The following is a 14418-nucleotide window of genomic DNA, read 5'->3' on the forward strand; positions in this document are numbered from 1 at the left end:
CACAGCACCACTTCCAGCCTTTTCTGCTTATGTGGTGCTGAGGAATTGAACCCAGGGCCTCATGCATGCAAGACAAGCACTCTACTACTGAGCCACCTTCCCAGACCCATCTTAAGATTCTTAATTATATCCTTAACAAAAAGCTTTTCTCAAATCAAGTAACATTATTAGATTTCTAGAATTGGATATGAATATATACAATGGTCTCCTTTCAACCCAAGTGAGCAGTATAAAGGAACTCCCTGGATAGTTCTTTTAAGTTTTCTTTTAATTTAATAAAAAATAAAAATTCATGGATTACATTGACAACTGATATAATAATCTAAAATCATGACATCTGGATAGCCAACATTCTGTTAGAGATAAACTCTTACAAGTCTGTACTCAGGCTCCAAATGGAAGGTATTTTGTGAATGTATATTTTATCACAGCACCCACTTTTGAAGTCAACAGAAATTATGTGATATCAAAACTACCACATTCTCAGACTTTTCAAACTTTGTTGTAATCCTCCTGTAACATTTAGAATATCAAAAGATCCCTTTTATTTGAAAACAAAGAGCCGTTTTCTAAATCTTTACAGTCCACCTTCTTTTGAAAAGTGTGCATTGATCCTAAAAATTATTCCTTTTCTTCCAGTTTTAAGTAGTCATTTTTCTCTAAATTTGTTCCTTATCTATATTAAAAGCTTGATGTTGTATTTCCACCATAGAAATATTAATAAATCAGTAAAATAAACAAATTTGTATCAAATTAGAGTCCATTGTCATATAGCTAGGATTGTTGGACCAATATGGCATTGCATGAAACAACAGAGAAAAAAATATCACACATGAACATACATACACATACACTTCCCCACACACAAGAATGATTTAATCCCTGACTAAGATAAACAGTGTCTAATGACTAATAGTGGAGGGAAAAGTGTTTTACTATGTATAAGAATTGTCTGCTTAATCCTGGGAATCTCTGTAGTCAATGTGAGTTTTCAAGACTTTTACATAGTGCATATTTACTTTGTGCTCCCATTCATTATTTTCAGGAATTACTGGCTACCTGAATGTAGGCATAATGATGATTTAAAGACCAATGCTCACGAAAGCCAATTATAGACACTCACAAATGCATTCAATAAATAATCATGGGAGTGATAGAATTTATATTCAAATGTATGTGTATGTGTATTTATTCCTGTATCCATACATTTAATCCTTTTATCCTTGGGCAGTATTTAAGAATTCAGACTTCATAGATGATAAAGCAGAACACAACCTCAGGTGGTCATCTGGTCTATGCCTTTCTTCAAAAGACAAGCAATTATTATCAACATGATCTATTAAGCCACATTTTCTTTAGCATGTGACAGCTAAGGTGATGCTGATCAAAAATATTGCTCCCCATTCTTAAACAATTTCACATGCACATAGATGTTTAACAAGTGTCTTCTCAGAGCTATTATGAGAAAACACTAGCAACCTTGGTCTAGTGGAGTAATTTATGACAGCTAGGCAAATGGCATTCAAAATCACCTAGCTCCAGCTAGCCATGGAGTAGCCATATACTTGTCTAAGGTCTTTTCTAATCATGATCACAAGTATAATGAACAAAATATACTAAATACATCCTATCTGCTTTAATCACTTACTATTTTTCCAGTCTCCTTTGCCAGTAAGTTCACAGAGGAGGGAATGGAAGGAGAAACTGCAGAGGAGTGAGTGAGTAAAAGTGAGACGCATAGTTAATAAGAAGTCTGTGTTCTTACTTCCTTTTCCAACCTTCCTTTACTTTCAGTTCATTAACTACAAGTGTGGAAAGATGAAGGAGATGAATTTAACCTGTTCTGACAATAGTGAGGGATAAGAAAGTATAAGAGTTTCTATAACAGTTCTTCCCAGATAGAGCTAATTGGAAAACATGTTGAGTAGTTGGGTGTGGTAATGAAATATGAAAGAATGATCATGAAGAACAGTGAATTCAAATTATAGTCATAAGGCAAATGTGTTGGAGGTTTTATCCACTTGCAAAATTGAGAGATAGTATCAGTACTATGCAAATACATTATTCTGATTAATTTTCCTGGGGTAAAATATGAAGATATTTATAAAATTGAGAATCCTGCCCTGAATACATTTTTCACTTTGATTTCAATAAACTAAAATAAGCCACAGCTTGTATCTGTCTCATTGGAAATTACAAAATGGTTAAACAATAATCAGGTAGAAAGATTTCAGTGCCAAAGTATAAGTATTCATTTTGGCCTTATTCTAAATTGCTTTGAATGTGGAGGTGTATTCAACAAGTATAGTAAATGCTAATTTATTTTTGTTATTAATTTAGTTTCCTAATTATTGCTTGGAACTTCTGTTTTATTACTCTTTCTTCAGAACCTTTTCATTTTGTAAACAATTGTAGGTTTTCACTATAAAAGCAAAATATGCTGAAGTTCAAAAGGACTTGAAGTTCAAGGTCTCATGATTTAATGGTAATGAATAATTTGGTTATACTTTATGAAAAAAATATATTTAGATTCTACTTTTTAACTCTGAAATGAAATATTGTAATTCTAAGTTGTTTTTAAGTTCTTAAGAATATATTTGGAAATATTCTTAACATAAAAAGATTAGTTAAGAAAAGAAAACATTCTAATATGCAAAGCACTTCTTTTACATGAGGCCCTAGAAATATTCTATTGTCAATCCAAACAGCACAAACTAAAATGAGATAATTGGGAAGGTGCCCATAAAGTCAGCCTGAATATATTATCACAACTATATATGAGATAATATTTGTTTTAAAAAGATTCTATGGCACTGTAAACTCAGTCTCATTAGAGACTGCATTTAAAAGGCTTATAAAGTTACTCATTAATGTTATCTTGTTGTATCTCCACAGCTTTTTCATTAAAGAAAATTCAGCAGAAAGCATTTTCTCCTGATAGCAGGAACCAATTTGCAATAAATGTTCTGGAAACCACTAGGGAAGCCATTACTGAGGTCTAATAAAAACAGACAAGCGTAACTTGTTCTATATTTTTGTTTCAATCACATACAGATGAGACCCCGCTTTCTACACCAACTGCAAGAGACAGCCTTGACAAACTTTCTCTAACTGGGCACGGACAACCGCTACCTCCAGGTTTTCCATCTCCTTTCCTGTTTCCTGATGGATTGTCTTCCATAGAGACCCTTCTGACTAATATCCAGGTAGGCCTTTTGTTTTTGCAGTCTGCAAGAGAGGGACATCAAACACTCAGATATCAATATTTCTTTCTAAAATTCAACGTATCCCAACTAAATCCATTCATGTTATTGACTGGACCATGGTGTTCAACTTTGTCCTAGTAATATGCATTTCAAGTTACCACATGAATAAAATTATTTTGAAAATACTCAACTACATATATTAAGATATATGAAATACTTAGAAGAAAATGACATGGGCATTAAAAAAAAAAAAACATTTTGCTTCCAATGTTCTCTTCATTGCCAGATACTGGGACGGATTTAGCTGTTTAAGTTTGTCTAGTTTACTAAATGACGGCACACCAGTTCTAATAAATATTTACATAACTTTAATCTGCAGGCCTTTCAGTGAGGAAATGATATGTTTATTCATTTTAAATATGTCTAGTATAGAAGAATAAAAAAGCCCCTCTTTCATAAATAAGTTTGTTTCAACTAATAGAGTTTCTTCAAAGAATAGACTTCAAAAAGCCATACAAAACTTTCCACGGATATCCTATGTGGTTGTCAGGATGTATATTTTACGTATAGTACATTATGAATCAAAAATACGTACAGTTAACAATAACATAGAGCATGGAGCCAAGATAATAAGAGTGTTTGGAATAGAAGAAAGCATGATTCTCTTGCCCACACGTGAGGTGATCATGTGGGCCCCAGATGGAGATTTTCACCATCTACTTCTCTGTAGTTGTACTCACTAACTAGAAGTAGGAATGAGCTTGCGGATATGGCTACCCATGTTTTATTTGAAATTTCTACTCCAACATTCTATCCTCAGTGATATTTTCCTACTATATTAAACTTTCTCCCAGTAGAAATGTAATTAATTTTATTTACCTCTCCAAGGACATAACAGAAGGCCTTTAAAAGTGTAACATATCTTCTCATCTATTAATATGGCATTTTTAATACTAATGTAATTAGAGTCTCCAGAACTGTACTCAACATTAAGGTTTTATATCTCAGTAATTGAAATAAGTCATTAATCCAGGCTAAACTTAATCATTTCCAAATAATTGATTATATTTTAAAATAAACATATGACGTTTAGCCCCTACATTTCACCCACATAATTGTTTTCTATGAGGTAAAGCTTTTAGTGAATGTCTTTCTGGTTAAATTAAATGCTTTCAGAAAATATTGCTCAACATTTCTCAATTTAAGAAAAGTAGGGGTATAATTTGTTTTCTTATGTGTGTAACTGCTTGAGAAGCAAAGGAAAAGCTCTTTGTGTGTTATCTTCATCAACTGAGAGTTCTTAAACCAAACCAGTGAGAATTAAATTCCCTTTCAGCCCAGGAGCCATATCTGGGTTTTGTCAATGTAAACAGGCATACCCCTCTGAAAGTGGATTTACTCTTGTACCTTGCCCTATGCTAACCACTGCACTTCTTGGTAAACAAAAAGGGGGCCGCTGAGTTATTTTCACCCACCTACTCTATGCCAGGAACACTCAGACTAAGAGGCAACCAATATCACCTCAAATTATTTCTTTAAAAATGGAAAGAAAAAAAAACAAAGAAAGTGAAGAAAACACCAGTTTACAATTCCCAGATTTTGAAAAAATGTTTATTTATTGTACTGGCTCCAGGACTAATAATCTCCTTTCCAATTATATATCTTTAAGACCTAATTTATAGAGGTAAGGTTCAATAGAACCTAAATTATTTCTTTCTACTCTCAAATTATAAGTGTGGTCTGATAAATTTAGAATACCTGTAATAGGAATGCTTCAACTAATCAGTGCTTGCTCATTTCAACCTTACACTCATGTACCCCAAAACACAGACATGTTATATATGTTTAATATATACAAACATATGTATATAAAGTAAATTAAAGATAAAAATATTACTGAGATCTGGAGGTACAACTCAATTTGTAGAGCACCTACCTAGATAGCTTGAAATCTTGAGCTTCCACAGCACCCCTTCAAAACAAATAAATGTTACAGAATTTCATTCATACATACATTTATGTACACACATACTGAAACATGCATGTATAGTGAATTTATGTTCAGAAATGATTATACAATGTATTTTACGAAAGGTCACAGATGCTAACTCTGATTATTACCACATTTATTGAATTATGATCATATACTAGGTATGGTAAAGAATGTTTAAAAAGTCATGACCCTGAGTTATTAAGCATATAGTATAAATGTGTTTGCTGTCTAAATTTTAGTTTGGGTAGTTAATTCTGCCTACCTCGATTTCATCTTGAGTTTCTAATACATGTAATGAGATTCTCTGCTTTCTCTGTCAAAATTGTAACACTATAATAGTGCTGTAGTTTTTGAACCCCATCTTTGTTTGGGGAATTTTTTTAATTAAAATTGAGATCCCTGGACTCTTCAAAATGATGTACTTAAAACCCCACTGCCATAAAGTACTTTGATGATAGATGATAATATGATGATTTTGAGTGACTAAATTTGTGATGGTTACTGTAGTTGTCTTCTTCATAATACCATTATCAACACTGAATTTTCAAGTCATTTCTTTCAGCTTTGAAATAGTACATGTAAACTGGGTGTCAGGCTTATACGTAATCCTAATAATCTAAGAAGCAGAGACTTAGAGGATTGTGGTTTGAAGCTAGCCCAGAGAGAGAGAAAAGTTCAAAAAATTCTATCTACAAATTAACCAGCAAATATCTGGATTTAGGCAAGACAGAGCACCTTCTGTGAGCAAGAAAGTTGAGCTAGAATGTGAGGCCCTGAGTTCAAGCCCCCCCCCACACAAGCAAGACTTGTAGAAAATTATTATATTTACATATAAAAATTGAACATCAGGTTTTTGTTAGCTATTTTAGCTATACAGCTCTTTCTTGACATTGAATTATTTTTACAAATGTAAAATGACAATAAAGTCACAGCAAAGGAACAATTTTATATTGATTAATGATATGAAAAGTTTAGAGATTAATAACTGTAAAATTAGACAGGGTAGTTTTACCTTACTTTTTATAAGCTTCTATGATAATGTATCAGCTGATTCTATCTGTGATTCTAATTTTCCTTAGTCTACAAAGCCCTAGTTCCAAGGGACATTATTCCTTCTCATTCTTCAAAGACACAGGGAAATAGTGAAAGGGGAAAAAAAAGTTTAAGTAGATGAAGTTGTGAGTTAGTCTTTCTCAGCTCACAATATGGGATATTGGATAATTCACCTAATTTCATCAGAATGAATAGTTACTAAAGTCGTTTTTGGACCACAGCTTTATACACACTTTCATCAGTGTATTATTGAGCACAAATTTTTATGTTTTTTTATTGTAAAAATACTGTACACAGGAGTTACAGTTCTATGAGCAAGGTAATGAATACATTTCCTATTGAGCATTGTTACCTCCTCCTTTGTTTTTCCCCTACCATCACTTCCCTCCCCACCTCTCCTACTCCTCCCTCTCTCCACCCAAGTTGTAAAGTTCATTTTCAACATAGTGTTTTGCACATCTCATTGTTACAATGGGTCAACCTGTATCATTATTTCAGCATTTTGTTATTTCCCTTCCCCTCCCAAAATTAGAAAAATGTATATACAAGATGCAGGGCACTGACATCAAATGCAGTGAAAACAGAGGTTATACATGGGGAATGAACATACAAGAGAAACAAAAAATCACATGGTACATTTTAGATACGTTAAAAACAATAGCAAGAAAGAAAAAGCCACTGTGTCCCTATCTTGGGGTTCATTTCCCTTAGCATCATCTTATCTGGTCATATGTACATATTTTTTGACCTTTTCTGCTTGTTCTAGACTTATACTATTTATTGCAAATAAGGGAAATCATGGGACCTATGTTTCTTTGGGCCTGGCTTACTTCACTTAATATAATTTTTCTAAGTCTTTCCATTTCCTAACAAATGGGGCAATGTCATTCTTTCTAATGGAGGCATAGAATTCCATTTTGTATATATACCACATTTTCTTGATCCATTCATCTACTGAGGGGCATCTGGGTTGGTTCCATATCTTAGCTATGGTAAATACTGCTGCAATAAACATAGTTGTGCTGGTATATCAAGGAATTTTATTGAACAAGTGATTCGAAAACAAACTTGCATAAAATACAAAAGCTTCCTTAAGCCAAATAACCTTTTACTCTTGGATGTAACTAGCATGTTAACACCTTTTCTTTCATAATATTACTTGGAGTTATCTTATGCAAGTAGCTATTTCTACTTTCTAAACGTAGGAGGTGGTAGTCCCATTACTAGACTATTTGCTGTGAATCCCTCACACACATAATTTTCTGTTTCAGCTTTGTTCTTTTTTCCTCTCTCTCTCTCTCTCTCTCTCTTTCTCTCTGTCTGTTTCTCTCTCTCCTTTCTTAAAGTAGTTTTACAAAGCAGTTGCCATGAAACAAAGTAGTTCATGAACACAATGCATCTTGATCATTGTCACCTTTTCATCATTTTCCCTCATCCTTCCCCTACCCATCTCTTCTTTCAATTTTCTTAATTTTGTAGGATATGCATTAAATTCTCTGACTGCATTCTCCTCTCTTTCTTTCCTCATTCATGTGCCTCCTATCCTTGATACCATCCTCCCTTTTTGAGTACCAATTCTTGGTGGTCATTTTGTCAGACTATTAGCCTTTCTAATGACTTACACCATTGAGTTCTCCCCTAAATCTACCATTCTCTAGTTAATACACTTGCATAAATTACATTTTTATTCTTCTTAACTAGTCATACAGAGGGGTTACAATTGAACATGGCAGTTTATGAGTACAATGCATTTTGATTGCCCCTTTCATCAGATTCCCCCACACTTTCCAATCACCCATCCCTCAGCCTTTCTAGTTTCATCGAATATACATTGAGTATAGGCTTATTCTCTGGGAAAAAAAGAAAGAATAAAAATAATTTCACTTATAAGCTGGACCATGGGGGAAAATTAAACAATTGAATATTACTATAACCACCATGCAACACTTATGCAAAGTAAATTTGAGGCCAACAGCCATTGCTTCTTGTCATTGCTAGGTACCAGAATTAGCATAAAATTTATGTCTTCGAAACTGTCACTATTCAACTTTAGCATCCCTAGAACTAAACTTCTCTTCGAGACAAATTCATGTTTTAAACTTTGTTTTTAAGAGTAATTCAACCCAGCATTTTGTTAGATATTGCCTCTCTAAAATGAGAACCAGCATTTGTGTGGTCTTTTGCAGGCCATCTACCTGGAAAATTTATAGAAGCAACACAAATTTGTAACCATTAGAATCATTGCTGGTTAAAACTATGTCCTCATGGTGTGGTGGTCTTGCGTTCACTTCCCTCTATTGTTTTTCCCAGTCCCCTATTACACTGAACTTTAATCAGTTTCTTGATTTTTTTGTTGCAGAACTGTCCTTTTGCATTTGTATCTTGTTCATATTAAACTCTTACTGATATACACTGACTTAAAGTCTAAAACTTTAATTTTATAAACTTATAAGTAGTCCCTAAAAGGTATAGGATTCTACAAGGTAATGATTTCAGGCTTAAGCAAAAAAAAAAAAAGAAAGAAAGAAATGCATTGCCATTTTCCACATTAGAAAAAACTGTAAAAATAATAGTAAACAAAAATGCTCTTAGCAACTATGTTCTTTATAAATTAAAATTCCTATCATACAATGAGTGATACAGTTTAGCATTATTCAATTTGTTTATTCATAATGATTGTTTCATGTTTAAAGAACACCAAAATATTGTGTTTTGTCATCCAAGGACAATAATAGTTTAATAGTAATTTATTTTAAACAGCTACTGATAATACAACCAATCAACACATTAAGTGGTGCCAACATTGGCATCTTGCTAAATAATCTCTAGACATTGCATGGAGAGTACATCTTTCAAAGATAAGTCAACAAGAGCAATCAGAGCAGAAAATTAGAATTTGGTATCTTAGAATTAAAATACAGCTAAACTAAAGTTTTAATTGGGGTGATCTAAAAGGGCACTTGATGTAATGATCTCTTTCATTTGTTACTAATTGTTTGTTCCTGATGAAGAAGAAACATATACAAGAATGTTGCTAAATTGAGTTAAGATGGCAATTCCCTTACATTCACAGCTATGCTTTATTGTTAAACAACAAAAGATTGGGGAGGGGTACACTGCCACATAAAAATCCTTCTCCATCTAGTTTCGTATCATAAGGATTGTACCAGGGTATTCAATGTCAGGTAAAACAGACGTGAAATAATACGGATGTGTTTATAGAAAATTTTAAAAAGTACCTATGGAAATGCAAAATGCTACATTGTTCTGCTGAAGTTAAGGCTACACCTTTGTTCGGTATCAGTGTCAGGCTACAGTTGAAACCCCTGATTCAGACTGCTCCCTTGACTTGTGCAAAAGGATTATATCTTTGATTTAACCTACCAATTGTATCTATTTCTATCTCATATATAATTCTAATGGAAAATTTCAGTCTGTAATAGTCACAGACCTAGACACAATACCTTCTATGGAAGGTAGCATTTTGTGGTGTTGATTGACAAAGACAAAAAATTCATTTCTAATTTTTACTAGTCATTGTAGCATAAAGAATGTTAGCCAAGAAATATACTATTATTATGTTTAACATGTTTTGATAGCCTCTTTTTCAAATATCTTAAATTACTTCCAGATATTTAAAGTCAATTTAATATGTAGATTAGTTGCAAAAACAGACATTTTTCACTATATGCACTCTTGAATTATTACACTATTAAATAGTATCTTAAAGTTATACTCCTACTATTGCAACCATTTTGTATGACTTAAAAAATAATGTGGTACTCAGCTATTATGCTTGGAACCCACTAAATATGCTATATTTTACTAATATGATTTCTGTTTATGAAAAAATGTAAGTCCTGTATATGCTAGGCACCTTCTAGGCTCTGGAGCCTTCAGGAGGAACAAGAGAGATTATCACACCTGGCTCAGAGATTTTAGGTGAAGAGACACAATATAAATCAGTAAATAAATTAATATTTGATAGTACTACATTATCATAAGTGATACAAAGACTTTTAATGCAGGAATAACAAGATGCAGCTGAGAGCTATTTCAAATTTAATGGTAAGAAGGATTATCCTGAATGGGAACTTTAGGCAAAGATGACATTAAATGAGGATTTGAGTCATGCAGAGACCTGAAGGAAAAGCATTTGTGGGGGGAAGAGTAAGAACAAAATTCTTGGGGGCAACACAAATTCTTGGGGGAACACAAAGAATGTAAGTTTTTACCATGCAGTAGTGTAGTGTAATCTTGGTATGAAGTGGGAAATTGAGCTACAAGACAATTGGGAGACCACTAGCTTCATATAGATATTCTCAGCTATGCCAGAGCACTACTTCTGGAGTAGTGGAATTTAAGACAAAGTTTGGTCCTTCCCTCATTTAGTTTTGGGGCTGACATTCCAGTTAGAAACAGTGGAATCTACATGCCATAAATATTTGACTTCCTAAAATAGTTTAATTGGGTTTAGAAGTTCTGTTCTTTAGTTTTAGTACTTGTCTTAGTGAATGCTGGGTGAACGCACAAGAACTGAAGGATCTGGTAAATAGGGTTTACTCTTTTAAATTTAAGTGATGATTGAAATGTGCTTTGAACCAAAATATAACCATTTTGAATACTGTCTTTGTGCAGGGGCTATTGAAAGTGGCCATAGATAATGCCAGAGCTCAGGAAAAACAGGTTCAACTGGAAAAAACGGAGCTGAAGATGGATTTTTTAAGGGAACGAGAACTAAGAGAAACACTTGAGAAGCAGCTGGCTATGGAGCAAAAGAATAGAGGTATTTTTGAAATTCTAAAGAACTCGAACACTCTTACATAGTCGACACAATAATACATGTGATGTTGGATGTTTTATTTTTTCTGTGGCTTTTTGTTAACTTGCATATTAAGTAAAATTTAAGAGAAAATTTGAATCTTGTGCTTACTGTATTATTGTCACAGCATGTATTTTCTTTTCTGTTACTACTTCAAGAAGTATCATTGATCATTTACTTTTATTGCCTATAATTCACAGCAATTTCTTATTATTTAAGTTTGAGCTTTGATAAGAAGACTGCCATGAAGAAAAATTTTATACTCATTCACAATTGCCCTTTAAAAAACTGGAGTTGAAGATATAAAGATAAAATAGAAAATATAGATTATTGAAGTGAAGCAGGTTTAGTGAGATATTTATCAACTGCTATTGAAAGCTGATGAATATCTGAGCAAATGAGTAAACTTAAGTGTTTATATAATTTTCTTTCTCAGTGCTTCATTTTCATTCAACAAGGTCAAGTCCATATAGTAGAAACCTATATAAGTTCTTATTGGGTAAACGTAATGATATTATTGATAAGTGAATCATGTCTTTTATCACATTGTACAAAACAACTATAAATTAGCTTGAAGGCATTCAATTTATGCTTCTTTTACTTATGAATTTGAGGAGTATTTACAGCCAACATCACCTCCCCCCACTCCACCATTTCCTTTTCCTCAAAGATAAGATTCTCCTGAAGTTCTAGCAAAGAAGAAAATCATTTTTCTCTCATTGAATAGGTACCTAGTATTCATGTTTCACACATTCTTCTTTTATATTTTTGAGATGGTCATTTCAAGATCATTGCTTTTGCTTTGCTTTTGAAACAATAGGAGGACTTAACTGATCATTTCATTAGTATCATGGGGCACTAGGTAAGGGGTTCCTGATATAATCCTGATTTAAGAGAACCTTGTATTTCATGGTTCTTAGCAATATAACTTTCACCTATTAAAATAATTAAAGCAAGATAAACATTGATAAAGGGTGCATTTCAAGTGAGTTTCATATTTGGTGTAAAGGGTTCATTCTGTAGAGCCATCAATCATTTAATAGTCATATCTTAACTTTATTCTACCAGGGGAATTCTTGTTGTTTTTAGTTCTTCTTCTTTTTATAAGGCTGAAAGACAGATTATTTTATTTCTAAAATAATGCTATGCATACATGAAAGATCTTCAGAATTTTATTGGTTGCAACACATGAAGTTTTACATTCTGTTTCATTCCTTTAACCACTAGAGGGCAAAACATTCATAGACCAAACCATGAACTTCCCATTTAATTAGTTATGAATGGAAATTTTAAGGTTATAATGATGAATATTTACCTCTTGTGAATATGTCTATTGAAGAAGGGTAGTACTTCTTAAAGAGCACATGAAAGCCTTACTTGGTTCAATCACATAAGACATAGACAACGAGAGGGCAATGGCAGGATGCTGGGGAACGAGTTTTAGTATTATAGGAATGGATAATGTAGGAATCAAGAATTACTGCCTCTTTCTAAAAAGACATGGTCACATTTGGAAAGGAATGTGAGAAAGTAATTTTGTTAAGCATGATTCTTACACTATTAAATAAAAGGAAGTTAGCATTTATATGAAATGCTTGAGTTGATTTTCTTACTATATTCAGTGTAACTTTGGTAAATGAATTTTGAAGATACAAGATACAGCAATGAAAAACTCGAGAAGCTAGTGAAGTGCCATTTACCAGGGGTGACAATAGTAGCATTGCTAACTAACAACATTAGGGATGATAAAAAAAACCCAAAGCAATAATATATGTACAGATTAGAAACTGAAACTAAAATTCTTAAATTATGACTTTGTATTTTTATGAAATGGTATTTTTATTTAGTAGTAGTAAAGAAGCAAACACTGTTCTTGCAATTATTACTCATGATAAAGTTTCTCTTGTTGCTTTTGTCATATCAATAATATTGATCATTTTCATAAAATTCGCAAATTATAAAAATAATTTCAAATAAAAATTCATGTGTTTCCTTTGTGATAATGAGTTATTAAATATTTGTATAGACAAAGTTATGGTTTAGGTATAACATCAGTAGGGTTAAAACAAATTTTGAGAAAAAAATTTATTTTTGTGTGCATATATATATGAAAACAAATGTATACTAATCACCTGCCTTTTTATCAATACCTACTTATTATATAAAACACATTATTAAGTATATTATAATTAACAGTGAGGTTGTAGAATCCACCAGATAGGTGCATGAAAAGAGAAAATGTAACCACTTTCTTGAAATATAGTGCTACACATTTACTATGGAGAAATTATTCTCTGAGAGTATAATTTATCTAAATTATATGTATGTATCAACATATAGGTATATCCTGATAATAATAGTACTTTGTTCCTTTTATAAAGACATTTATTATGTTTTCTAAATTTCCAAAAATGTTGTTGCAAAAGTAGTTTGTATAAAACTTTTTAATCCAGCAATTTTGGGGAAAATGCATCAGGAAATGGAAGACCAGTTAATAAAAACTGGGTTTTCACTATTCAATCCACTCTACACTATTCTTATTCAAAGTCTTAGAAGTAAGCCATAAAATATATTTAATTAAGCTTCCTTTATCACTACACACAAATATGTATTAAAATTAGCACCCCATTAGATTTATCTCTACATAGGACATTTAAAATCATTCTTGTAGCATAATAGTTCAAAGCTAAAATAAAAATTGTTTCTTGGGAAATTTTTTAGGTAAAGTTGGTTTTTGAACTTCCATTTTACATGTTAGATTCAACCCATCAGGCAAAACATACTGATTAAAACGAAAAATACAGAAAATTTATAAATTAGCAGCAATATTACAACATGTTTTTTTAAAGTAATGTGCGTACACTCTTTTCTAGCTATTGTTCAAAAAAGACTAAAGAAGGAAAAGAAGGCAAAGAGAAAATTGCAGGAAGCACTTGAATTTGAGACAAAACGGCGTGAGCAAGCGGAACAGACACTAAAACAGGCAGCGTCCACGGACAGTCTCAGGGTCCTTAATGGTAAGAATGTATATGCTTCTGCATGGCCAACGCTGATTTTTAAAACTCAAAGGGCGATTTAGACATATGTTTCCTCTTTTATATTTTTGTAACTTGTAATTCATTCATCTATGCTTATACCTGAACATGTACGTGTCAAGAAGAAGGTGTTGGAGAAATGCTTTATTGCATAAGTGCTTCTACCTTTTGTTATTTAACCCATCTCTGGGACCTGGTATTGGCTTTTGTGCTTAACCAAATCTTTTTCTACTGAAACATGATAAAATATTAATCTAAGACATTCCACTCGTTTTTAATCTTAGGGGACAATATCACATTCCTCATCTG

The 14418-nt window shown here is 32.6% G+C and overlaps 1 protein-coding gene across 1 annotated transcript in view; it reads left to right on the forward strand.

Annotated features, from left to right (window-relative positions):
* The window catches only part of Dach1 (dachshund family transcription factor 1), a 377485-nt gene that overhangs the window by 328232 nt on the left and 34835 nt on the right, over nt 1-14418 (forward strand). The window contains exons 8-10 of the mRNA XM_013009725.1: nt 3055-3206; nt 10891-11038; nt 13948-14091. Coding sequence (XP_012865179.1) covers nt 3055-3206; nt 10891-11038; nt 13948-14091 — 444 coding nt within the window. The remainder of the gene's footprint in view (nt 1-3054; nt 3207-10890; nt 11039-13947; nt 14092-14418) is intronic.

Source organism: Dipodomys ordii, unplaced genomic scaffold (genome assembly GCF_000151885.1).
Source record: "Dipodomys ordii isolate 6190 unplaced genomic scaffold, Dord_2.0 Scaffold1, whole genome shotgun sequence".
Classification (NCBI taxonomy): Eukaryota; Metazoa; Chordata; class Mammalia; order Rodentia; family Heteromyidae; genus Dipodomys; species Dipodomys ordii.